This window comes from Saimiri boliviensis, chromosome 14, assembly GCF_048565385.1.
Source record: "Saimiri boliviensis isolate mSaiBol1 chromosome 14, mSaiBol1.pri, whole genome shotgun sequence".
Lineage (NCBI taxonomy): Eukaryota > Metazoa > Chordata > Mammalia > Primates > Cebidae > Saimiri > Saimiri boliviensis.
The window spans coordinates 42,762,771-42,788,045 of NC_133462.1; the positions used below are offsets into that span (position 1 = coordinate 42,762,771).

Genomic DNA, 25,275 nt, shown 5'->3' on the forward strand with positions numbered 1-25,275 from the left:
CAGCCTGGGTATCAAGAGCAAGACTCCATCTCAAACAAATGTATTTGTTTTTTGTAGAGATGAGGGGTCTCACTGTGTTGCCCAGGCTGGTCTAGAGCTCCTGAGCTCAAGCAATCCTTCTCCCTTGGCTTCCCAAAGTGCTGGAATTACAGGTGGGAGCCACCGTGCCCAGCCTAAGGGTTATTTATATGCATAGATAATATAATAATTATGATTTATATTTATGTAAATAAAATAAACATTATTATATATACTCACATAAACAACATAAACCTTATTATGTGCTTATAGAAGGAACATCAATATGGCCGGGTGTGGTGGCTCACGTCTGTAATCCCAGCACTTTGGGAGAGGCGGGCGGATCACTTGACATCAGGAGTTCAAGACCGGCCTGGCCAACATGGTGAAACCTCGTCTCTATTAAAAATACAAAAATTAGCCGGGCGTGGTGGCAGGTGCCTGTTGTCCCAGCTATTCAGGAGGCTGAGGCAGGATAATTGCTGGAACCCAGAAGGTGGAAGTCGCAGGTGTCACTGATATGTTTTGTGTAGATAAATGTTAATGTGTGTTGTGCAGATCAGTGTTATTTGCATGTGCTGTGTAATGTCACTGTTACTGATATGTCTTGGGTACGTATTGTGTAGATTTGTGTTAATAACATATAGTGTGTGGATTTGTTGTTGGCATGTGCTTTGTAGACCCATGTGGGTTAGTTTTGTTTTTCGCTTTTGTTTTTGATTTTTGAGACGGAGTCTTGCTCTTGTCACCAAGGCTGCAGTACAATGGCACAATCTCGGCTCGCTGCAACCTCCGCTTTTGGGTTCAAGCGATTCTCCAGCCTCAGCCTCCCGAGTAGCTGGGATTACAGGCGCATGCCACCCTACCCGGCTAATTTTTTTTGTATTTTTAGTAGAGACGGGGTTTCGCCGTCTTGGCCATGCTAGTCTCGACCTCCTGACCTCAGGTGATCCGCCTACCTCGGCCGCCCAAAGTGCTGGGACTACAGGCATGAGCCACCGCGCCTGACCGGATCCATGTTATTGGCATGTGCTGTATAGGTCCATGTTACTGCCATGTGTTGTGCCCAGCAACGTTATTGATACGTGTCGTGCCTGTCAATCTTTCTGACCTAACACGCTGGAACGGTGAGCCTGGCGCTGTCCTCCCACCCCTGGGCGCGCGGGGGCGCTCGATGCGCTCCCGGCCGCGGGTGGCACACAAGCCCCGCCCCCGAGCCCCGATTGGCTGCGCGTGGTGCGCGGCGTCGCACGCACGCAGGCCCCGCCCCGCCCGCCCCGCGCCGGCCAGGCGCGCCCTCCCTCGGCCGGCGGAGCTTGTTGTTCGGCGGCGGCGGCCGCGGCTCGGGTCCCCCTCGGGCGCCCCCGCCGCCGTCCGCGCGCGGCCATGGAGCTGGAGGTGCCGGACGAGGCGGAGAGCGCCGAGGCGGGGGCCGTGCCCTCGGAGGCGGCGTGGGCGGCGGAGAGCGGGGCTGCGGCAGGTAACGGCCCGGCCTCCGGGCGCTGCGGCCCGCTGGGCGCGTCCGAGCGAAGAGGGTCGCGGGGCTGCGGGGCCGGGGCGGGGGCTGTGGGGGCGCCGCGGGTTCCGGGAGCCTGGGGCGGGGCAGCCGCCTGGAGCCCCGGGGAGGACGGGCTGGGGCCGCGCCGCGGAGCGGGAGGCCCGCGGGGGACGACCTCCCCCCAGTCCCGGGCCGGGGGCGGCTCGGCCTGGGCGCCGCCGGGGTCCCGGTTCTGCCGGCCCCTGCCCGGACCCGCTCCCCGGGGCTGTCCGGCCTGTGGGTGGCGCCTGCCGGGGTGGAGGATGTCTGGGGTCTCTGAGGCCCTGCGTGTCCACCTCCTGATGTCACCTCCCTCTCTGCAAATTCCAGACCTGGGTCCGGGTGCGCCGACCTTTCCTCACCCTCCTGGGCCTCAGTTTACCTCCCTGCTAAAATGAGGGGAAGATACGGGTGACATTTCAAGATGCCTCCACTGCCGCGGCTGTGCACACGGGGGTGCCCTGTCATCCCTTCTCCTTCTCCCCAAGCCTTCTCCCAGGACACCCGGTGGGGCCGCGGGCTGGGCGGGGGGCACGGCTGTCTCGTGCCTCCTTTGGCTGCTTCCCGGCCCTCCAGCCGGGTGGGTGCGGGCGGCTGGGCCTGCCCTTCTGTGGGGACGGTGTGCAGAGTGCAGAGGAAGGGAACGGTTCCTTCTCAGTCGAGGTCACAAGCTCCCAGATCGGAAGTTTCCGGATTCGCAAAATCCTCTGCTCCTCCCAGGCAGCCGGCAGCGGCGTCTCTGTAGACACCCACACGGGCATCCGTCCTCCTCCTCCCCCCCAGCCTCCCGAAGCTTCCTTGGTTGGCAGGCAGGCGGGCGATGCGTGCTGCCTGGGAGTTGGGGGAAATGTCTGGAGAGAGAGAGTGTGTGTGTGGAAGGCATCAAGTATCCCCTCCTCCAACCTTGAAAGACACTCGTGGCTTCCCTCCCAGCGGCCATCTGGAACCGCTTGGTAGGTGACCCGGTTCCTTCTCCCGAGTCAGTGGCCTCGCCCTTTTCTTTGCGGGCAGTCGGTGGCCTGGCCTGACCAGGACGAGACGTGGTGGAGGAGCCCAGGCCGGGGAGGGCAGCGCGGCCCAGCCAGGGTTCCTTTCTCCGGCCCCCTGACTTCCGCCGTCAGCCCTCTGACCGGAGTTGGTCAGAAACAAAGTAGCCCGGGACTCGCTGACCGCAAGAAAACCACACCAAGACCCGCGGTCTTATCAGGGGCTCTGGGAGCGCTGGGGACAGATAAAGTCACAGGCTCCAGCCGGGCTGGGGCTGTGCGCGGGGGTGGTGGCGGGTGTGAGGTGGGGGTTTGGGGGGGCGTGGGTTGGGAGGGCTGGAAGGTCAGGGGCCAGCATTCCCTGCCAGTCCCTGAAATCCTCAGAAGTCTGACCCCAGCTGGCCATGTAATGCCTCTAAGATGTTAAAATCCAGAGTGGCCTCACTCCTCCAGCCCCATCCCCTCCCGACGTCAGCGCTGGTGAGTTTAGGCTATGCCCGGCTGGGCGGCAGAGACGGGAGTGCATAAAGGCGCCCGCTTATTCTTCACCGAGATGGTTTGATGCCTTGCTGGGGTTTCTCTGCCTTGGCATCTTTGGCATTTTGAGCCAGGAAATTATTTAGGGGTGCTGGGCAGTGTCCCTGGCTTCTGCCCACTCCACACCAGGGGCACCCCCCCCCAGTTGTGACAACCACAAGTAACCCCAGACACAGTTCAGTGTCCCCTGGGGGCAGGAGCGCCCTGGTGAGAAATGCCACACGGTGATGACCTGCGGACTGCTTGCTTTTTATCTGTGGTCATCTGGACTCTCCCTACCCTGTGTCCGTATTGGTTTATAGAGAGGACGAGCCCTGAGCAGTGGTTAGGGGGAAGCCCAAAAGCTGGGCTTGGTGCCTCACACCTGCAATCCTGGGACTTTGGGAGGCTGAGGCAGGTGGATCATGAGGTCAGGAGTTCAAGACCAGCCTCGCCAACGTGGTGAAACCTCGTCTCTGCTAAAGATACAAAAAATTAGCTGGCTGTGGTGGTGAGCACCTGTAATCCCAGCTCCTCGGGAGGCTGAGGCAGGAGAATCTCTTGAACCGGGAGGCGGAGGCTGCAGCGAGCTGAGATTGTGCCACTGCACTCCAGCCTGGGTGACAGAGCGAGAAAAGAAAAAGGGGAAGGCCAGAGTTGGACCTGCTGGTGTCCCCTTCCCAGCTCTGTGCCTCAGTTGCTGTGTGGCCATCACCTCCCTGGGCCTCAGTGTCCTGTCTGTAAAATGGGGTGATGACTGTGTCTGCCCGGGGCTGTCCGAGCCTGGGGTGAGTTGGTGCTGATGCTTGGTGACTCGTGCCACTTGGCTGCCCGCTTTGGGCCTCTCCACTGTCATGCCTCCAGGCCCCTGCCGAGGCCCAAGCTGGTGGTTCCTGGAGTCGCCTCTCACTGTTAGAAGCGATGCTGGCACCTTCCAGAAAGCTCAGTGCAGCGGGAGCCTTGTCGGGAAGGGGTGGAGGGAGGCTGCCCGTTTCCCATGGCGCTGCCAGCTCCCGATGTCTTCGTCCTTGGCGATTTCGGCCCGTCTGATGGGAGGGGAAGTAGTGTCTTGCTGGGGTTTCGAATCTGGTTCCTCTAATTTCCTGGGCTCCTGGCTCCCGGGGCCTGGCCCGGATGGCATCTCCGTGGGCCGTGGCTGTGGGGCCTTGGGAAGGTTGTGGGGGCCGATGGCCTGTCGTGGAGTTTGGCCTGAGCTGTGGCCTGGGTGCATCTTAGCCTCTCACAGGCTGTCCTGTTTCTGTGATGTCCTGGAACAGTCAGCTCCGTCCCTGGCCCTGCCCCACTCCCACAGCTGATCTGGCAGCAGGTAGTGTCAGCTTCACCTTCAGCATCGGCCCAGAACTAACTGGCTCCTTCCCCATCCTCTGCCTGCCTCCAGCCCAGCTCGGTCTTCCTCTGCCCCCAAGCCAGGCCCGGCATCCCTGCTCTTCCTCTGCCCCCAGGATCCTGTTAAAAACTGGTGGCCCAAGTCCCGCCCCTCCTCTGCCTGCAGCCCCCCATGGCTCCCACCTCCCTCAGGGTCAGAGAGCAAGTCCTCCGTGAAACCCATCAGGCCCTGCACAGCCCGCCCCGGCCCTCCCTGCTCTCCCCTCCGCACTCTGCCGCAGGCCTGTGGACCCTGCTCTCGGGGCGCGGTCCTGCCCCTGGGCCTTTGCACGGCCGTGCCCCTGCCTGGAGTGCCCCTTCTCCTGCCTGCGTCGTCTGCGCCCTCAGCTCTCTCCTAGTGTCGTGGGAGCATCTCCCTCCATGAGGCCTGGCCCTGCCGGCGTCACACGGCAGCCTCCTTCCTCCGCCCCCTGCCCTCGAGGTTCCTCTTCCCTGTTTGTGTCACCACCTGAAACATATGGCTCCGCTGACGTGTTTTCTGATGGTCTCCTCCTGAGCCAGAGCTCTGCGAGGGCCAGGACCGTCTGTGCCACTCCCCTGGCATCCCCTGTGCCCGGAAGAGCTCGGCGCTCGACAGATCCTGGCGAACATCAGGTGGACGAGGGCGGCGGTGCCAGGGAGGAAAGGCAAGGCAGAATGGGGTGGCTGGGAAGGCCTTGCCAAGAAGGTGGCATCTGAGGGAGACCTGTGGGCGGTGGGCAGGAGAGGGCAGGGCCCCCGAGAGGCCCCGCATGCCTGGAGCAGTGTATAGCGTGGTCACAGGGCGGCCGGGCAGGGAGTCAGCGCTGTCACCAGGGCCTCCCCTGTAGCCGTGGTGGTCTGGGTAAAAGGGAGGCCAGGCGTGGTGGCTCACACCTGTAATCCCAGCATTTGGGAGGCTGAGGCAGGAGGATCACTTGACTCCAGGGGTTTGAGACCGGCTTGGCGAAACATAGCAAGACCCCTGTCTCTGCTTAAAAATAAATTAGAACAAGTAGCTAGACGTAATGGCCTGCACCTCTGTTTCCAGCTATTCAGGAGGCTGAGGCAGGAGGATGGCTTGAGGCTGGGAGGCCAAGGCTGCAGTGAGCTGTGATCGTGCCACTGCATGCCTGGGTGACAGCAAGATCCTATAAAAATGAAGAGGGGGTCAGTGGGATTGCGGTGTCTCTTGTTGCAAGTCAACAGGATCCAGGCGGAGGCTGAGGATGCTGGGGACGGAAGCTCCCCATTCTGTCCTGCCCGGGCTGCCTCCCAGGATGCCGCTCAGGCACTGTGACCGCTGTAGCCTCGGTGTCCCAGTGGAGAGGCCTCGGGAGCCGGCCCGCCCGGGTTTACACCCAGCTCCATCGCATGCCAGCGGGGGGCGTGCGGCCTCAGCATTCCTGTCTGTAAAGTGATGTGTGCGTTTCTCCCGGGCTACATCGAGAATTGCAGGGTGAAGCCCTTAGAAAGCACGGGGCAGCAGCCGGGCCCGTGAGAGAGATGGGATGCCCACTGTGTCCCGGGTTGCTGTTGGTGCTGCTTCTGGGTGCCAAGCAAGCTCACCTGGGCACTGGGGTTCGCCCCAGGGCTTGTAAAGCGTGCGGTCTGCTCCTGCAGGTCCTCACATGGGGCTCCCAGACCTTTGTCAAGCACCTCATGTGGACCAGGTGGGGCTCAGGGTGCCCGGTCTTTTGATGCCAGCGGGACTCCCTCGCTGTTCACTTGGAGGTTGCTGGGGATCAGGCTTCGGACGGGCACAAGCAGCCACGTGAGCCACGTCGGAATCCCGGCCGTGACAGTTCTTGGCAGCAGAGTGTCACTGGCAGTGGCCACGGCCTTCACTCCCAGGCTGGCCCTGGCGGCCGCCGTGCTGCAGTGGCAGAGCTGAGTGGCTGCGCCGGGGACTGCGTGTCCCGAAAGCCAAAAGCACTCGGTGTCCCGTCCTGTACAGAAGGCTTTTGCCCAGCCCAGAGTCAGGCCGCGTTGGGCGCTGGTGCATGTGGTGAGGGCACCCGGCAGGCCAGGCCTGCAGCAGCAGAGGACTCAGGAAGGGAGGTGGCCGAGAGAGGACCAGGGTGGGCTGCGGCTCAGGTGAGGCAGGCAGTGCAATGGCCTCGTCCAGGCCCTGGGGTGGGAACTTGCCACACCCACCTGAGCCGCAGAAGTGGAGTCCGTGCGGTGGGAGAGGGTCTCGTGGGGTCGGAGGCCCTGGTCTTGAGGATAGCGGGTGGCATTGAGTGGGGCGGCGAGCACTGATGCACAGCCCCCGTGCCTGGTGGGGGAGGGTCTGTGGGCAGTAGCGCCCTGCGGGGTCGGGGTCAGCGTCCAGGTGTGTGGCAAGGGTGCCTGGACGGGGTGTCGGGAGGTGAGGGCTGCTGAGGGTCTCCCTTCTTTGGGGGGCCCCGAAAGGACTTTGGCCTGAGCCCTGGAGCTGGTGGCCAGGGCGGGCAGGACTGAGGACCCAGGTTCTGTGGCAGGCGTGTGCTGCTGTGGGCTGAGCAGGGAGTGGGGCCCCCAGGAGCCTGGGTGGGGTGGCCGCAGGCCTGGTGTGGGCTGAGCCTGCCTCCACTGCTGAGACTCATGTACCTCTGAGCAAGTCGCTTCCCTTTGTTTTAAATTTAAAAATTTGTCTGTAGAGATGAGGTCTCAGCATGTTGTCCAGGGTCTAAGGGTCTCGAGCCCTTGGTCCCCCAGGTGACCCTCCGCCTCCCAAAGTGCCGGGGTTACAGGCATGCGCCCCCACGCTGGCCCCTTCTTTCCTTTTGGAGTAAGCACCGCGGGTGTCCTTAGTGCCTGGCAGGACAGGGCTAGGTGAGGCCCCAGCCCCTGGGAAGCTACATGGCCCGGGCCTTTAAGGATGGGGAAACTGAGGCTCCAGGAGGATGGAGAGGCCGCACAGGGTGGGACCGTGAACCAGGAGCGGGGCCCAGGCCTCGCTGCTCCCTGCTCCCTGCCTCCTGGCCCGGGCAGCGTGTCCATTCTCACAGGACCAGGCCGGGGAGACCTGCGAGGATTTGCTGCAGACGCCAGCTGGACGGGGGCCCGAGGTGGTGCCGGTGCTCCCGGGATTACAGCCTGAGGGATTAGCTGGCAGTCCCTGCACCTGCCTCCCCGCCACCCCAGAGGCCAGCTTGGGAGGGGCTGGGGTCGAGCGTGAGGGCCCCTGGGTGCCTGAGCTGGCATGGGGATGCCAGGGGACCCGGCTTTGGGCTGAGTCAGGAGAGGACCCCAGCATCCGCGCAGCTGCCCGCCTGCCCTTCAGTGCCTCATGCCTGCAAGTCTGCGGGCGGGGCTGCTGATGAGGGTTTAGGGGCAGTGGGGCAGTTCAGGCATCGTCTCTGCGGTGTTTTCCCGTGTGTACGTTGGCCGGGTGCTGGGGGCCGGGGGAATGAGAGGGCCAGGCCCCCGAAGGAACTCTGGGAGTGGGGCCAGGGCGTGCAAACAGCAAATAAAAGCAAAACACGCAATGCCTTGGACCAACAAGTCCTGGGGAGGAGAGAGCAGCGGGGGGGGGCCTGGGAGAGAGAGCGGCGGAGGGGGCGCCCTAAGGCGGGGGGCCTGGGAGAGAGAGCGGCGGAGGGGGCGCCCTAAGGCAGGGGGCCTGGGAGAGAGAGCGGCGGAGGGGGCGCCCTAAGGCGGGGGGCCTGGGAGAGAGAGCAGCGGAGGGGGCGCCCTAAGGCAGGGGGCCTGGGGGAGAGAGCAGCGGGGGGCGTCCTCAAGGCGGGGGGGGGGCCTGGGAGAGAGAGCGGTGGAGGGGGTACCCTAAGGCGGGGGGCCTGTGGGAGAGAGCGGAGGAGGGGGCGCTCTCAAGGCCGGGGACTTGGGGGCCACACTTTGACCAGAGATCTAGGGAAGCGAGGGGATGGTGGAAGCGTGGGGGGAGCAGAAGCCCCGGGTCAGGACCACACCTGGTGTTTTAGAGGAACGGTGAGGGGAGGGCAGGTTGTGCAGGGCCCTGTGGGCTGCAGGGAGGACTTGGGCTTTGACCCGGAGGGAGGTGGGAGCCATGGAGGGCTGCAGGCAGAGGCGCCAGCCCAGAGCCTGGGGCTCACAGGCACCCCTGTTGGCTGCTGTGGGGAGGACAGAGGGAGGTGAGTGGGGCGGGAACTGGAGGGAGGGGAATCAGGACAGATGGAACTGCCCTGGCCCAAATTGGTGACGCTGGGCGGGGCAGGCAGGGTCCATGAGTGGTGGGCGACCTGGGATGGATTTTGGAAACATAGCCATCAGGACCTTTAGCCCGCACCCTGGAAGGACAGAGCCGCCCTCAGCCGAGGTGAATGCAGGAAGGGTGGCCTGGGGGCTGCCGGGGCCCAGGGTGGCTGTGCTGCGAGTGAGACCCTAGGAGCCCTGTGGGGAGCGTCGAGGCAGTAGTGGGAGCCGGCAATGGGACTGGGCGGGGCCGCCAGGACCCTGGTGGTGACTGTGCTCAGTGGACAGGGTCTCCGGACAGCAGAGAACAGTGGGGTCCAGGTACTGACAGCAGGTCGCCTAGCCTGTACCTTTCCCGGCAGATTTTCCTCCATGCCTCAGTTTCCTCATTTGGAAAGCAGAGTCCCTTGAGGGTTAGATGAGTCAGTGCACCCAAGAGGCTCAGAGCCGGCCTGGCTTGGCCCATGAGGAGTGCCCAGGGAATGGGGACTGGGACGTGAGTGGACAGCTCCGGCCGTGCGCCCTTCCCATGAGGCGCTGGGCCAGGCCGCACTGCATGCGCCAACATCAGCAGGACCAGTTGGAGTGGGGACGGACCCTGGGGTGGAAGCCGCTGCCTCGGGGCCCGTGCCTGTGGCCCCAGTGCTCCCATGTCCGGCTGGTCTGTCCTCCCAGGAGTGGGGGTGCATTTCCCCTGGCATGTATGAGTCAGCCTGGCTTGGCGTCTGCTGCTAAAACAAACATCCCTGCTCTCCGAGCCCATCCCAGAGGCTCATCCCGAGGTTTCTTGCATGCTTTGGGGGCCGTGATGGTTTTGCCTCTCTGATCTCTCAGCTCCCAGGCTGACGGAGGTGCTGTCACCCCCCATGTGGTGAAACCTCCGTGCTTCTGTAACCCAGAAAGGTGGTGGTTATGTTAAAATGCACTAGGATTGGTTTTAATCAGGTCTGGTCAGGCCAAGAGAGGGAGGTGCCTGCCATTGAAAAGATCGTGTGTTACAGGTCCCCAGAGGAGGGAGCCAGGCCACCATCCACACAGGGCCACCCAACACAGCGTCCGGGTCAGGCAGGAGGCAGAGGGCGCGAGGGTTAGGCCAGGGCCATGGCCTGTGCTGAGGCTTTGGTGGGAAGGAACGGGTCAGGTGGGGTAGCAGGGCGGGGTGTGTGTGCTTGTGATGGGCTGGCTAGTTTGACTCTGGGCTGTCCGCAGCTCCTGGCTGTTGGGTGGTCGCTGGTCTAGAGCTGCCCTGGGCTGATTCAGGGCAGGGAACCTGATGTGGTGGCCGTGAGTTTGATCAGGGCGTGGGCTTGTAGTTGGGGGGATCCGCACATCACGGGTGTGCTTGCAGGAGGCTGTTTGCAACTTTTAGGAATCCATTAACCCCGGAAGGAGCCATCATGCCCAGATCTGCAAGGCCCCCAAGATGTGGTAAAATCCAGAAAGCAAAATGCAGCATCAGCACGGTACCAGACTGGGCGCTTCTGTTCCTGCGGCAAAGGACGTGTCCGCTTTTCCCGTCCTCGCCAGCCACGTGGGTGCGAGGCGAACGTCACTGCCGTTTCTGTTCATCCTCCTGTGAGTCAGAGAGAAAGTCCGCTGCGATCTTCTTAGTGTTGCCTCTGGTTTTCTTGGAACTGCGTTTGCACAAAGGGAGCGGAGACAGCTGGAGCGGAGGGACTCGTCACACGGAACTCCCTCCTGCTCCTCCCGATGGTCACCTGTGTTTCTAGCAGAGCTGGAAAATGGCGTGTCCCCCACCAGGGAGACCAGGTCACCGCCGAGGCTGGCTCTGAGCTGCCTCGTTTCCTGTAAGCCCCGTGGCCCTGGCGTCCACTACCCCCGGCCCATTTTCCTTGCCCAGTTCCTTCCTGTGAGCACACACGTGAGGTTTAGCTCTGACGTCATTTTCTGGGACCTGTGTGATTATGTCTTTCCCAGTTTACAGTGGAGTTATCCGTCACCATCTTGTTGATCCGTAGAAGCTCTTTATTTGTTATGGCAGCTGCTCATTTATTGGCGACACAAGTGCAATGCTTGTCTGCCCGTCTTCTCCTGTGACGACCGTGAAAGCCAGCAGGTGTTTGGGGTTTATGTGGCCACACTGATCACTCTTTCCTTTTGCGGTTTCCCAGTTAAGTGTCATGGATGGGAAAGTCTGGGTTCCGAGGTTCTGATTACATTCTGCTAAGACTTGTATAACTTCGCTTCTTTCTTGTTCACACTTCAGTTCTTTTTTTTTAAGGTCAGGGTCTTGCTGTGTCGCTCAGGCTAGAGTTCAGTGACACGATTTTAGTTCACTGTAGCCTTGACCTCCTGGGTTCAAACCAGCCTTCCAGCTAGCTGGGACTGCAGGTGCGTGCCATCGTGAATGGCTAATTGTTAATCTTTTGTGGAGATGGTGTCTTGCTGTGTTGCCCAGGCTGGTCGAACTCCTGGCCTCAAGCGATGCTCTTTCCTTGGCTGCCCGAAGTGCCAGGGTTCTAGGCCTGAGCCACCGTGCCGGGCCTGTTTCTGGTCTTTCCATTCTCTTCCTTCCCCTGCCTTTGCTTCATGTTACAGGTGTGTCTTGTCTTGAACAAATGACAACATGTTCACACAAAAAAGCCATGAGATGTATGGTGAGTAAAAAGTGAGCATTCCCGCCTCACTCTCTCCTTCTCTGTGGAGGTCACGACTGTCAGTCACCTCAGGACCTTCTCTGGGCCCATACGCTGGGTCTCAGATTATATTATTATTATTTTATTTATTTTTATTTATTTATTTATTTATTTTGAGACGGAGTTTCGCTCTTGTTACCCAGGCTGGAGTGCAATGGCGCGATCTCGGCTCACCGCAACCTCTGCCTCCTGGGTTCAGGCAATTCTCCTGCCTCAGCCTCCTGAGTAGCTGGGATTATAGGCACGCGCCACCATGCCCAGCTAATTTTTTGTATTTTTAGTAGAGACGGGGTTTCACCATGTTGACCAGGATGGTCTCGATCTCTTGACCTCGTGATCCACCCGCCTCGGCCTCCCAAAGTGCTGGGATTACAGGCTTGAGCCACCGCACCCGGCCCTTATTTTTATTTTTTTTAAGATGGGGTTTCACCATGATGGCCAGGCTGGTCTTGAACTCTTGACCTCAGGTGATCCACCCACCTCTATTATTTTTTTTTTAGTGGTTGATTTGGAAAGCTTTCCAGGCTGTGGAAGAAGGGGCAGGAACGCTACCGTGAGCACCCGTGCAGCCCTCGCAGAGATCCACCAGTTGCTAACGTTTTGCCTTACCTTTTTTTTTTTTTGAGACAGAGTCTCACTCTGGTCTCCCAAAGTGTTGAGATGACACATGTGAGTCACTTCGCCTGGCCAGCTTTTTGTGATTGAGTTGTGAGTTCTTCATGGAGCTTAGACGTGAAGCCCTCACCGCACAGCTGACTGGCAGACCTTTCTCCCACTCTGTGGGTCGCCTTTCCAGTTTCCTGCTGGTGTCCTGTGAGGCACAGAAGTCCTGCTGAAGTTCACTTGATCTCTTTTTTATTTTGTTTCATTTTATTTATTTATTTTTTGAGATGGAGTCTCACTCTGTCACCTGGTCTGGAGTGCAGTGGTGTGATCTCGGCTCACTGCAACCTCCGCCTCCCGGGTTCAAGCGATTCTTCTGCCTCAGCTTCCTGAGTAGCTCGGATTACAGGTACACGCCACCGTGCCCTGTATTTTTAGTAGATGGGGTTTCACCGTGTTGGCCAGGCTGGTCTCGAACTCCTGACCTCGGATGATCTGCCTGTCTCAGCCTCTCAAAGCGCTGGGATTACAGGTGTGAGCCACTGCACCCGGCCTTGAATTGTTTTTTCTTTGGTTGCTTATGTTTTTGGTGTTTAAGAAACTGTTGCCTAGGCTGGCTGTGGCGGCTCACGCCTGTAATCCCAGCACTTTGGGAGGCTGAGGCGGGTGGATCACCTGAGGTTGGAAGTTCAAGACCAGCCTGACTGAGATGAGAAACCCCACCTCTACTAAAAATACAAAAATTAGCTGGGTGTGGTGGCGCATGCCTGTAATCCCAACTACGTGGGGAGCTGAGGCAGGGGAATCACTTGAACCCGGGAGGCGGAGGTTGCGGTGAGCCGAGATCACGCTACTGTACTCCAGCCTGGGCAACAAGAGTGAAACTCCATCTCAGAAAAAAGAAAAGAAACTGTTGCTTAATCCAAGGTCACAAAGATGTGTTATCCCATGTGTTTTTTTGTAAGAGTTTTATAGTTTCAACTCTTACATTCATTTAGGTTTGTGATTTATTTATTTATTATCTTTATTTTTATTTTTTTGAGATGGAGTCTCATTTTGTTACCCAGGCTGGAGTGCAGTGGTGCGATCTTGGCTTACTGTAACCTCTGCCTCGCGGGTTCAGGTGATTCTCCTCCCTCAGCCTCCCGAGTAGCTGGGATTACAGGTGCACTCCATCACTTTTTGGTAGAGAGAGAGTTTCGCCATGTTGGCCAGACTGGTCTTGAACTCCTGACCTCAGGTGATCTGCCCGCCTCAGCCTCCCACAGTACTGGGATGACAGGTGTGAACCACCATGCCTGGATAGGAAACTTTCTGTAAAGGGTTGAGTGTAAATTTTTTAGGTTTTGCCTTGAGTATGGTAGCTCAGGCCTGTAATCCCAGTGCTTTGGGAAGCCAGGGGAGGAGGATCGTTTGAGCCCAGGAATTTAAGACTGGCCTTGGCAGCAACGTGAGACCCCGTCTCTGAAAAAGAAAAGAATTAGCTGGGCGTGGTGGGGTCTGTAGTCCCAGCTACTCAGGAGGCTGAGGCGGGAAGATCACTTGAGCCCAGGAGTTGGAGGCTGCAGAGAGCTGTGATGGCACCACTGTGCTCCAGCCTGGGTGACAGTGCGAGACCTTGTCTCTACAAAACGTCAAGATGAAAATTTTAGGTTTCGTGGTCCAGGTGGTCTCTGTCACAACTCCCCAACGCTGTGGCTGTAGCACTTCAGGAGTCAGACAATTCGTGAAGAAGTGGGTGTGGCCATTTTCCAGTAATTCTTTATTTAGGCTGGGTGCGGTGGCTCACGCTTCTAATCCCAGAACTTTGGGAGGCCAAGGGGGTCGATCACCTGAGGTCTGGAGTTTGAGACCAGCCTGGCCAACATGGCAAAACCCCATTTCTACTAAAAGTACAAAAAATTAGCTGGGTGTGGTGGTGGGTGCCTGTAACCCCAGCTACTCGGGAGGCTGAGGCAGGAGAATCGCTTGAACCTGTGGGGTGGAGGTTGCCGTGAGCCGAGGTCACGCCATTGCACTCCAGCCTCGTGCCTGGTAACGGAGTGAGACTCTGTCTTGAAAAAAAAAAAAAAATGACATGTTGGCAGGTTACCTCCTGGGCATGAACCCACTGACGGCGGCCCCACCCCTGGCCATGTAAGGGCCCCCTGCCTCCCTGCCCCACTGCTTCCAGGCTGGCTTCACGTCGTGGCTTTTATCATTAGAGGGGCCTGGCCGTCTTTCTCAGATGTTTGTTTTCTTCTCCTTTGCCTGTTTTACAAGCTGAGTGTGTGAAACCTTTGAGAAAAGCCTCATTTCCATAAATAAAAATGACAAAATATGTACTTCAGACACTACCAAAGGGTGGAAGATGCAGAGCAGGAGCCCCTCCCCCATCCCATGCCCAGAAATAACTCAGAACCTGCTAAGATTCAAGCGTCTGGCTTTGACTGCTGAATGATGGGTCTGCAGTGGTGGAAGCCGCTTGGCACCAAGAGCTTAAGCTCTCCTGCTGGGCTGCAGGGGCCTAGATCCTGGTGCTCAGAGGGAGAGAGCCACTTGGGGCATTGCTGCCTGGGCCCTACGTGCCGTGTGACCTTGAGCAGGTCGGTGGCCCCGCTCTGGGTGCATCAGCGGTGGGAGTCATAGAGTAACAACTGCTGTGTTGAGAGGCTTCACCACCACAGTGCTTTTGCTGTCAGTTTCCTGGGCTCGGCTGGGCTCAGCAGGTCGGTTCTTCCCTATCACTGCCTTTGGCCTGTGTCCCCTAAGCAGTGGCATCTGACTGGTGCTGGCACGCCCCGTGGCCTCCTGTCCCAGGCCTGTGTCCATGTCACTGCTGCTATCTAGCCTGGCCTCAGCATCAGCCTGGTGGGATCCCAAGAGAGCAGAGGATGATGGGAGAACTCTCATGGTGTCTCTTCTGCCTCATGTGGTTGGCCAAAGCTGGACTTGATGCCCACCCACTTTCAAGGGTAGGGATGTTGGCCCCACCCCACGAGGGAAGGGACCCTGGCAGGCAGCAGGTGTCCCCATCTGTGCGTGAGTCTCTGATCGTGTGCTGGTGTTGCGTGTGGGATGAGGGGGCGGCAGTGAGCTTATCTGGATGTGTCTAATTAAAAGGCAAAGAAGTGCTCGTGCGTGACGGGTGTGGTGGCCGCCACAGTGAGGGGAGGCTCTTCTCATCGTCCTGTCTTCGTTTTGGGGAATCCTGAGGTCCGGTGGTGGGAGAGGCCCCTTCCCAGCCAGGAGGCTGCCGGCGGTGCTCCAGGCATTGAAGCATCTGCTCTGCCTCTCCTGCGCTGGGGCCGGGCCTGCTGCAGAGACGGTCAGCACCGTCCAGGGCAGCAGGGGTCTGCGGCGTGGAGAGGTGTGGGACTGCCCGGGAGGGGAAGGGGGAGCTCTGGCTGTGTCCGGGCTGATCCCTGCTCTCCAGACATAGTCTTACCCCGGGGCCTCTGCACTGGCTGTGCCTCTGTCTGGAGGCCCCTCTGCCCTTCCCCCGCCTGGCTCCTCCTCACTGTCCTGTCATCATGCGGTGGTGATGCAGCCTGGGGCTTGACTTCCTGGAATCAGGCGTGTCCAGCCCCGTATGTTTGCTGCGTGATCTCAGGCAAGCGATCTGGCCTCTCTGAGCCTCAGTTTCTCCCTCTGGGAAATAGGAGCGGTAACGGTGCCTGTGTCACAGGGTTGCTGGGAGGATTGCATGACTAAGCCTTGGGGTTCTCCTAGGTGCGGGCCCTGCCGCACACACCCGGGGCATGTAGGCTGTGTTGTCCCTGTCCAGCTCCTCCCTCAGTCCAGCTGTTCCAGGGCGGCCCATGGTTAGAGACAGGAAGCAGCCTGCGCCCCCAGGCTCTTGACCCCGTCCAGCCCTGTTTCCCTCCTGAGCCGAGCCCTCTGCCCCGGACCCAGACCTGCAGGCTCATGCTCCCTGCCCTGTCGACGGCAGGAAAGATGAGGTCGCTGCCGTGGCCAGGCTCCTGGCCTCAGAGGGAGCAGATGCGGAAGACGAAGGAGTAGAGGAAGTAAACTGGGCAGGGCAGTGGGCTTAGGGAGGGCTCCCCTCGGGACGCGAACTCTGATTCAGACCCGAACGGTGTGGTGGGAGAGCTCCAGGCAGAGGCCCTAGGGCAGGACCAAGCTTGGTGTGGCCAGAGGAGAGAGGGAGAGGGAGGGAGGGAAGGAGCAGAGGGAAGGGAGGTGTTCTCCATCTGAGCCTCTGTCCAGCAAATGTTCATCAAGGCAGCATCTGTGACCTCACTAGTTTCTGAGTCAGGAGTCTGGGAGTGGCGTAGCTGGGTGGTCCTGGCTAGGGGTCTCTTATGAGGCTGCGGCAAAGCCGTCAGCCAGGGCTGCCTTCTCTGAAGGCTCATCTGGGGCTGGAGGAGCCACCTCCCAGGTGGCGCCCTCGCCTGGCTGTTGGCGAGGCCTCAACTGCACTGGCTGCTTGGGTGACCTCACAGCATGGCGTCTGGCTTCCCCAACTGAGTGATCCGAGGGCAGCTTCTGCTGCGACTCAGCCACGGAAGTCGCATTTGGTCGCCTCAGCCGGATTCTGTGGATCACACCAGCCCCAGGGTCCAGCTGGGCTTGAAGCCCACTACCCCGGCCTCTCCCGTCCTGTCTGAGGGACCGGCTTTTCCTCGGGAGGGTATGGTGGTAGATCCTTCCGCCTTTGCCGGCCACAGCACAGTCCCTGGTAAGCTGTCCCAGCCCACCTCTGCAGGGAAAGCAGTGGGCAATATGCAAATGAAGGGGCATGGCCTGCGCCCATCACGCTTTGTTCCTGAAAACCGGGCTGAGGTCCGTTAACAAAAGCCCTCCCCACACGCACCTTTCTGCTTTTCTGAAAGCAGTGGGAGTTGGGATTCTAGCTCTACCAGAGCATCCCAGTACTTCCAGTGTGAGCTGCAGTTTCCCCTCTGCAGAAGGGACATAAGATGGGCATTGCTCAGGGCAGGTTGGGTCGGAAGGGCCGTGGCCTTGAGGACTTGCTGGGCATTGAGGCCCTGCCCTGAGGTTCAGCTCAGGCAGATGCCGGGGTGTGTGTGAGGGGAAGCTGTGAGCTCTGTTCCCGGGCCTCCTTCTCCCGAGGCTCCTCGTGTTTAACCATGCAGCCTCGTCCACGCAGCCCTCCAGGCTTTCTTCTTCCACAGATGCTCCATGCCCAGCATTAGGCTGGCGAAGGGCTTATGGAGAACCATAAGGAGAGGCAGCCTTGTCCTGTGAAGCCAGGGAGAACCATTTTAGCCCCCTGCCCATCACAGGCAGGAGCACAGCATGGTGTGCTGGAGGGAGGGGGCAGGACTAGGACCACCTAGGTCTGGGGACAGGCATGGGCAGACATTCCTGGGAGGGTCATACCCTGGGCAGGGGCTCACCAAACAGAGAGGAGGTGGGAGGTGCAGGCAGTAGGTCCCAAGGCCCAAGGGTTTGAGGAAGCCTGAGCAGTCAGGGACCCTCTGAGGGGGTGGGGGGGGCCATCAGGCCAGACTGCAGTTGAGGGCTATGGCCTGGGGGCAGGGGTGAGGCCGGGCAGAGCCAGGTTGACCCCAGGAGCCCTGAGAGCCCTGAGAGCTTTGCAGCCAGCTGAGGATGCAATGGCCCCAGCCTGGAAAAGGCCCTGTGGCCCCTGCGAGGTGAGCGGCTGTTTGTGGCTGAGTGGAGGCCGACTTCCCTGCAGCACCTGAGCATCGAGGGTGGGCGTCCCAAAGGGGAAAGCGCTTGCCATGTGAGTGGCCTGATGGCTGCCAGGGCCAGCATGTGGGGACGGTGAGCTGGGCCCGGCTGGGAGCTGAACCGCAGGTTCCTGTGTCCATGTCCTGACACACAGGCAGGACGCCCACTGCCCGTCCATCGAGGGCCCAGGGAGAAAGTGTGCAGGCAGCCCGGGGGCCAGGGCAGAGCGGCGCACCCGCCCAGCAGCGTGATGTTAGCCGGGTCTGTGCCAGCAGCTCTGTCCGTTAGGAACCCAGGCTGAGGTGGGGACAGGTATACAGGAGTCTGCAATACCTGATGCCGGTACCTGGGCACACAGCCAGGGGGGATCTGGCTCCATTGGGGGGTCAGGAAATCCCTGGAAGTAGTCAGGAGGAGCCTCCTGGTTGCAGGAGTCAGAAAGGCAGGCGTGGGCTGGCAGGGGCGACCCTGAGAGTCGGCCTCAGCAGCTCCGTCAGTTCACAGGAGCCTGGGGTGCGAGGGGTCTCCAGGAGCCCCTGCAGCTCACATGGCATGGGAGGGCCCCAGGTCACTGGCGGAGGCGGCTTCACTCTCATTGGCCCCATTCCGTGTGCCTCGTGGAAATGAGCTCAGAGTCCTTGTGTCACTTGGGAGGTCAGTACCATTCTGACTCTGTGTGACAGTTGGGGAAACTGAGGTCCAGAGAGGCTTGGCCACGTTAGGGTGCTTGTGGGCAGCCAGGCCAGGAAAAGAGCTTCCATGTGTCTTCCCAAGAACTGGCACTATCCCATCTCTAAGGACATGGGGCTTTCTAGCGGTGAGAGGAAAGAGGGAAATAGGATCAGTGACAGCTCAGCCGTGAATAGATGTTATTGCTGGTGCTGGGCCGCTGGGCCTCTTGTACTTCCTGGTGACTTGCACTAGCATGACAGCATGATGCTTTTCCTTTTCTGCGCGTGCTCTCTCTCTCTCTCTCTCTCTCTCTCTCTCTCTTTCTCTCTCTCTCTCTCTCTCAACAGAAACAGTCTTACTCCATCACACAGGCTGAAATGCAGTGGCACTGTCATAGCTCATTGCAGCCTCCAACTCTGAGGCTCAAGCAGTCCTCCCATCTCAGCCTCCCGAGTAGCTGGGACTACGGGTGCACGTCACCATGCCAGATAATTTTTTTATTTTTTTTATTTTTATTTTTTTTGGAGTTTCTCTCTTGTTACCCAGGCTGGAGTGCAATGGCGCGATCTTGGCTCACCGCAACCTCCGCCTCCTGGGTTCAGGCAATTCTCCTGCCTCAGCCTCCTGAGTAGCTGGGATTACAGGCACGCGCCACCTTGCCCAGCTAATTTTTTGTATTTTTAGTAGAGACGGGGTTTCACCATGTTGACCAGGATGGTCTCGATCTCTTAACCTCGTGATCCACCCGCCTCGGCCTCCCAAAGTGCTGGGATTACAGGCTTGAGCCACCGCGCCCGGCAATTTTTTTATTTTTTAAGAGATGGGGTCTTGCTGTGTTGCCTGAGCTGTCTGGAATTCCTAGGCTCAAGCAGGCCTCCCACTTCAGCCTTGCAGTATGCTGGGGTGACAGGCATGAGCCACTGCATCTGGCCCACAGTGCCTTTTTTTTTTTTTTTTTTTTTTTTTTTTTTGAGATGAAGTCTTGCCCTGTCGCCCAGGCTGGAGTGCAGTGGCACGATCTTGGCTCACTGCAACCCCCGCCTCCTGCGTCAAGCAGTTCTCCTGCTGCAGCCTCCTTAGTAGCTGGGATTACAGGTGTGCACCACCACGCCTGGCCAATTTTTGTATTTTTAGTAGAGACGGGGTTTCACCATATTGGCCACACTGGTCTCAAACTCCTGACAATCAGGTGATTCGCCTGCCTCAGCCTCCCAAAGTGCTGGGATGACAGGTGAGCCACCTCGCCTGGCCCACAATGCCTTTTCTAAGAAGTTTTAGTCACCGTCTGTTTGTTCCCCTCTGTGCTATTTGGGCGGCGGAGGGGACGGGGTCAGAGCAGCATGCCACTTGCGACCGCGTGCGACAGGCCCTGCAGCTGGGTCCTGGAAGTGTATTCGCACACACCAGACTGACGGAGAAGATTCGCATTGGATCTCGGTGGGCCTGAGGAGCCAGAGGAGCAAGCCCGGGATCCAGGCCTCATTTGGCTAAGTGGCCTCCGTGTAGCTGCTTCCCCTTCCCCTGGAGTTTATCTGAAAAATGTGCCTAAGCTCGGCTTCTCCTCCAGAAGCTGCCCTGGGGCTGCCATTTGCCCTTCAAATCCAGGCTGGAGTGACTTTCGCTGTCTTTGACTTGCCTAGAAGCAGACCTCTGAGCCTCAGCTCACACAGCTGTGGAATAGGTTCAGTGACAGTCACCTGAGGGGGTTGAGAGGGCTGGAGACACAGCTTGCAGAGCCCCAGCCATCCTCGGGGATGTGTGTACGTGCTGCAGCTTTAATCACAGGGAACTTCAGCCGAAAGGCAAAAGTGGGCCAGATGCGGTGGCTCACCCTTGTAATCCCGGCAGTTGGGCGAGCGGATCACCTGAGGTCAGGAGTTCAAGACCAGCCTGGCCAACGTGGTGAAACTACTAGAAATACAAAAATTAGCTAGGCAGGGTGGCACATGCCTGTAATCCCAGCTCCTCGGGAGACTGAGGCAGGAGAATCGCTTCAACCGGGGAGACGGAGGTTGCAGTGAGCCGAGATCGTGTCACTGCACTCCAGCCTGGGTGACAGACCAAGTGTCAAAAAAAAAAAGACAAAACGGACGGGACGACAGTGGCACACATGTTCTTTTCCCGAAACATCGTACTCACCTGGAGAATCGTGTCAAGAACACCCAGTCCACCGCCACGCCCATCCCACACACCTCCATACTGTGCTCACTCCGGTTCTCGTGGGAGGGCCGTGGGGGGGCTTCTACCACCCAGTCTCTAGAACAGAGTCTCTGCCCCTCAGCACTGCTGACCTGTGGGTCCTGATCCCTTTTCTGGAGTAGGGTGGCCTTGGGCACTGCAGGGCGCTGAGCAGTGTCACTGGCCTCCACCCACTAAAGTCCCAGGAGCACCCGTAGTCATGACAACCACAGATGGCCCCAGACATCACCCAGTGTACCCTGGAGGGCAGAGTCTCCTCTGGTGAGACCCCCATTTAGGTCACTCCCTCTGCCTTCAGGGCCACGCCCAGAGCCCATCCCAGACACATCCTGGCCTCTGCCTGATCTCCCCTGACCCTTTACAAAAGCTTGCCCTCTGCCTGATCTCCCCTGACCCTTTACAAAAGCTTGCCGACTCCTGACTGAGGGATAAACAGAAAAGGTGTTTTTTTTTTAACTTATGTAGTAACATACGGGTGTCTTTTATGTGACTGTGTGGTTTTCTAGGTGTTTCAAATGTTTTCTTATTAGACATTATATTTAGATGGGTCAGGTGCAGTGACTGATGCCTGCAGTCCCAGCACTGTGGGAGGCCGAGGCAGGTGGATCACCTGAGGTCAGGAGTTCGAGACCAGCCTGGCCAACATGGTGAAACTTTGTCTCTACTAAAAATACAGAAGTTAGCCGAGAATAGTGGTGCGTGCCTTTAATCCCAGCTACTTGGGAGGCTGAGACAGGAGAATCTTTTGAACCTGGAAGGCGGAGGTTGCAGTGAGCCGGGATGGTAACATTGCACTCCTGCCTGGGCAACAGAGCAAGACACCTCCTCGAAAGAAAGAAAAAGGGCAATTGTGTTTAGACAGAGAGCCAGCTGCCCCAGTGGTGACTCGTCCTCCAAACCCAGGAGATGCTTGCTGATTTGGGTTTGGATGAATGAATAAATGAACAACCCAGCGGACAGAATATCACAGGACACCATTCACCCCACCAGGCATCTCGGGATCAGAAAAGAGTGTGAATCCAGGGTGACAAGTAGCCTGTAGTCACCTCAGGGCTCTTTTTCCAGGCTTGATTGTGGGACTCCAGGCCATTGCCATGTCCCCCAAGGATGAGGCCCCAGCAGCCCGAGGGGCTTGGCTGTAGCCAGGTTGTTCTCACAGGGCCAGAGGGCAGGAGTGGGATCCCCCAAGCCCTGCCGTAGCCTGGGCAGTGTCTCCCACGGCATTCGCCTCTTCATTTGCTGCAGAAAGTTTCTGGAGCACCTACTACGTCCTGGGCACGTTCTAGGCTTCAGTTGCCTGCTCTGCCACGCTATCCCCCATGTGTGCTCAGCCCAGCATGTCGAGCCACGTGCAGGGCATCCCTTGGGCCCCTCCAACCTGGAGGTCCTAACTGCTCTCAGCACGTCTGACCCAAGCCTGCGCCTCTTCCTGATGCCTCATCTTGGTGGCAGATTCACTGAGCACCTGAGCCCGGGTCCCAGGTCACGTCCTCCCCAGTGCTCCCCCTCCACAGCTCAGGACCCCTCTGGATCTCCCAGATCCAGCCCAGCCGCCTTGCCGCAGCTCCATTCACCGGCGCTGCTGTGCCGCTACTGTGTGCTGGGCAACGGGTGGGTCTGGGAGAGCAGCCTTGAACAAGACACCGGGTCTCTGCTCTCACCAGAAGGAGCAAGATCACTCCTGACCGTGACGTGCACTGTGGGGAAATAGAACGAGATTCAGGGCGGGTAGGAGGGTGGCTGTGAGGAGGCAAGTCAGGCTGAGACCCAAAATGGGAGGACAGGAGCCGGCCATGCAGGGACATAGGGGTAGCCAGGCAGTGTTCCCAAGGCAGGAACACGCCTCTCAAAGGTTCGGTGCTGGGCGGGGAGCCTGGGCACAGGGCCCAGCCGCAGGAGCTTGGGGGCATCCTCTGTGAGCCGTGTGCAGACTCGGGTTCCTCAAGCAGAGTCCCCTCAAAAACCGTGTGTCCCCAAAGCTTGAAAACACCTGTGTCCAAGGTTGAGATGCACCTTTTGCTTGGGGTACAGGGATTTTATTAAGAAAAATTTCAAAATTTCAAAAAGTGATGAATAGTTGAAAGAATTGGGCAGTAGACCTACAATTTACCACGTGGGTCCTGCGATTGACAGTTGGCTCTGTTCACTCCATCCCTCCATCCCCTGATCCCACCGTCCCACTGAGGGTCAGCACCAGTGACCAGCTGCGTGGTTCTGTGGATGCCGAGCCAGCCTTTCAGACCTTGGTAGTTGATGCTTAGCACGTTTTACAGGAGTCTTGGTCCATGATGGAGAGAAAAGAAAGGGTGAGCTCAGTCCTTCAGCACAGGTGGTTTCAGAAGCTCCAGGCTGCCAGGCTGGCTGCCCTTCTGGTCAAGCGTTGACCTGGTCCCCTGACCTCCTTCAGAGACCAGCAAACTGAGGCCCTGCAGAGAGGGCTCCAGCTGGTGTCTGTCACTGAGGAATGCTTTTGCAGCTAAAGGGATCTGCTTCTTCATTTTGCTTTTCTGGGATGTAATTCACCTGCCACAAACTCCCCCTTTGAAATGGTTGCACTTGAGTAAATTCTCTTTGGCGTATTCACAGGGTTGTGAATTCTAGCACATTTCCATCATCCCGAAAGTAGGCCCTGTGCGCGTCAGCTGTCACTCTCCGTTCCTCCCCAGCCCCGGCGCCCACGCATCCCCTCCCTATCTCTCTGGATCGGCCTGTCCTGGACATTTCATAGATATGGGGTCACACACTGTGTGGCCTTTTGTGTCTGGCGTCTCTCATGGAGCGTGACGTCCTCAGGGTGCATCCGTGCTGTGGCCTGTGTCGGAGCCTTGCTCCTTTTCTTGGCTGAACAATCTATCGTACAGATTATTAACGCCCCTTTGAATGTAAGAAATCCAAGTAAGAGGAAGGAATTTAAAACTGTAACTCCTCCTGTTCCGAAGAAGTCCACAGATAGCAGTCGAGGTATTTCTTTGAGAAACGCTGTCAGCATGGAAACGTGATGCCTGTCTCAGTTAGCTGTTGCCGTGTAACAAACTGTCCCAAGACAGAGGCTTCAAGCAACTGTGTATTTGCTGGCGATTCTGTTACTGGGGTTGGGTTCAGCTGGGTGGTTCTTCTGCAGCTGGCACCTGGGGTTGGTCCCACAGCTGTGGTCGGCGGTGGCAGGAGATGGCTGGGGCAGCTGGGGCCGCCTGGCCTCTCAGCAGGGAGCTGGCCTCTGAGCATTCAAAGGCCCAGGTTCCTAGAGACGCAGTCAGAAGTGCCAGCCTTCCTCACGCCCACATCATCCTATTCTGTTGGTCAGAGCGAGTCACACCACTGCCAAGCGTCGCAGCCGTCTGCTGTGGCCAGCCACAGAAGCGCTTTCTGCAGTTTCCCGAGAGAAGATTGTCACATGGACTGCCTCAGTCACCTGGTCCTGAGCTGAGCCTCACCAGAGCTGAGGGTTGGCCCTGCCCACTCTGGTTCCCCAACCCAGCCTGTGCCACGGAGTGCCACTGCCCAGCCTGGCCTTCCTGGCAGATGCCCCAAGGGCCTGTGGTCCCCATGGTTAGAGGCCTGCGCGGCAGGAGGACAGAGGACCTGTCGTTCTAGCAAATGAGGACTGAGCGTGAGTTCTGGCCCGGGGTTGCTTCCTGCTTGCGGGACCGCAGGACCCCATGCCTCGGCATCCTCACGCGCTGAGTTGCTGTGTCACGGTGAGCCCACACCTGTCCTGTTGTGCCTAACAGTGGCCCTTTGGGCAGCAGCCCCACCTAGGGGCGCAGAGCAGCGAACAGCTGGGTGCCAAGGTGGCCATGTGGCCCATGCTGGGTGTGAAGGTGGTTGTGTGGCCCCATGCCAGGTGCAGAGGTGACTGGAGCCAGGTGCAGAGGTGGCCGTATGTCAGGTGCAAAGGTGGCCTTGTGGCCAAATGTCGGGTGTAGAAGTGGTCTTGTGGCTGTGCGCTGGTTGCAGAGGTGGCCTTGTGGCTGTGTGTCAGGTGCAGAAGTAGCCGTGTGTCAGGTGCAGAGGTGGCCTGTAGTCCTGTGCTGGGAGCAGAGGTGGCCTTGTGGCTGTGTGTCGGGTGCAGAGGTAGCCATGTGTCGGGTGCAGAGGTGGCCTGTGGTCCTGTGCTGGGTGCAGAGGTGGCCTTGTGGCTGTGTGTCAGGTGCAGAGGTGGCCGTGTGCCGGGTGCAGAGGTGGTCTGTGGTCCCATGCTGGGTACAGAGGTGGCCTGTGGTCCCATGCTGGGTACAGAGGTGGCCTGTGGTCCCGTGCTGCGTGCAGAGGTGGCCTGTGGTCCTGTGCTATGTGCAGAGGTGGCCTGTGGCCGTGTTTTTGGGTGCAGAGATGGCCTGTGGCCGTGTGTCGGGTGCAGAGGTGGCCTGAGGCCGTGTGTCGGGTGCAGAGGTGGCCTGAGGCCGTGTGTCGGGTGCAGAGGTGGCCTGAGGCCGTGTGTCGGGTGCAGAGGTGGCCTGTGGCCGTGTTTTTGGGTGCAGAGGTGGCCTGTGGCCGTGTGTCGGGTGCAGAGGTGGCCTGAGGCCGTGTGTCGGGTGCAGAGGTGGCCTGAGGCCGTGTGTCGGGTGCAGAGGTGGCCTGTGGCCGTGTGTCGGGTGCAGAGGTGGCCTGTGGCCGTGTGTCGGGTGCAGAGGTGGCCTGAGGCCGTGTGTTGGGTACAGAGGTGGCCGTGTGGCCTCATGGAGAGTGGCAGTGCCTCAAGGGTTCGTGCTGGCTTTAGCCATACTTTGCAGGCAAAGAGACTGTGGCTGAGAGAGAAGGCCCGGCGCGCAGGGAGGCGCGGGTGGCCGGTGAGATCCCCGTGCAGCAAGCACTTCGCACCGTGTGTGCCGCAGGCCCGGGGCGCCACCGGGTCCTGTGACAGGGCCGGGAGAGGGGGCCTCAGCCCAGGCGGAGCAAACTG

General features: G+C 59.1%; 1 protein-coding gene across 6 annotated transcripts in view; it reads left to right on the plus strand.

Moving 5' to 3' along the window:
- The first annotated feature begins 1,293 nt into the window (after positions 1-1,293).
- PIP5K1C (phosphatidylinositol-4-phosphate 5-kinase type 1 gamma) overlaps positions 1,294-25,275 on the plus strand; it is a 64,090-nt gene continuing 40,108 nt past the window's right edge. For 3 of the 6 annotated variants that reach the window (XM_039466096.2, XM_039466097.2, XM_039466099.2), the window contains exon 1: positions 1,294-1,498. In XM_039466096.2, the coding sequence (XP_039322030.1) occupies positions 1,405-1,498 (94 nt within the window). In that variant the 5' untranslated portion in view covers positions 1,294-1,404. Of the gene's footprint in view, positions 1,499-1,766; positions 2,509-25,275 lie in introns of those variants that run through there. The other 3 variants (XM_074384801.1, XM_074384802.1, XM_074384803.1) reach the window with 3 other exon arrangements.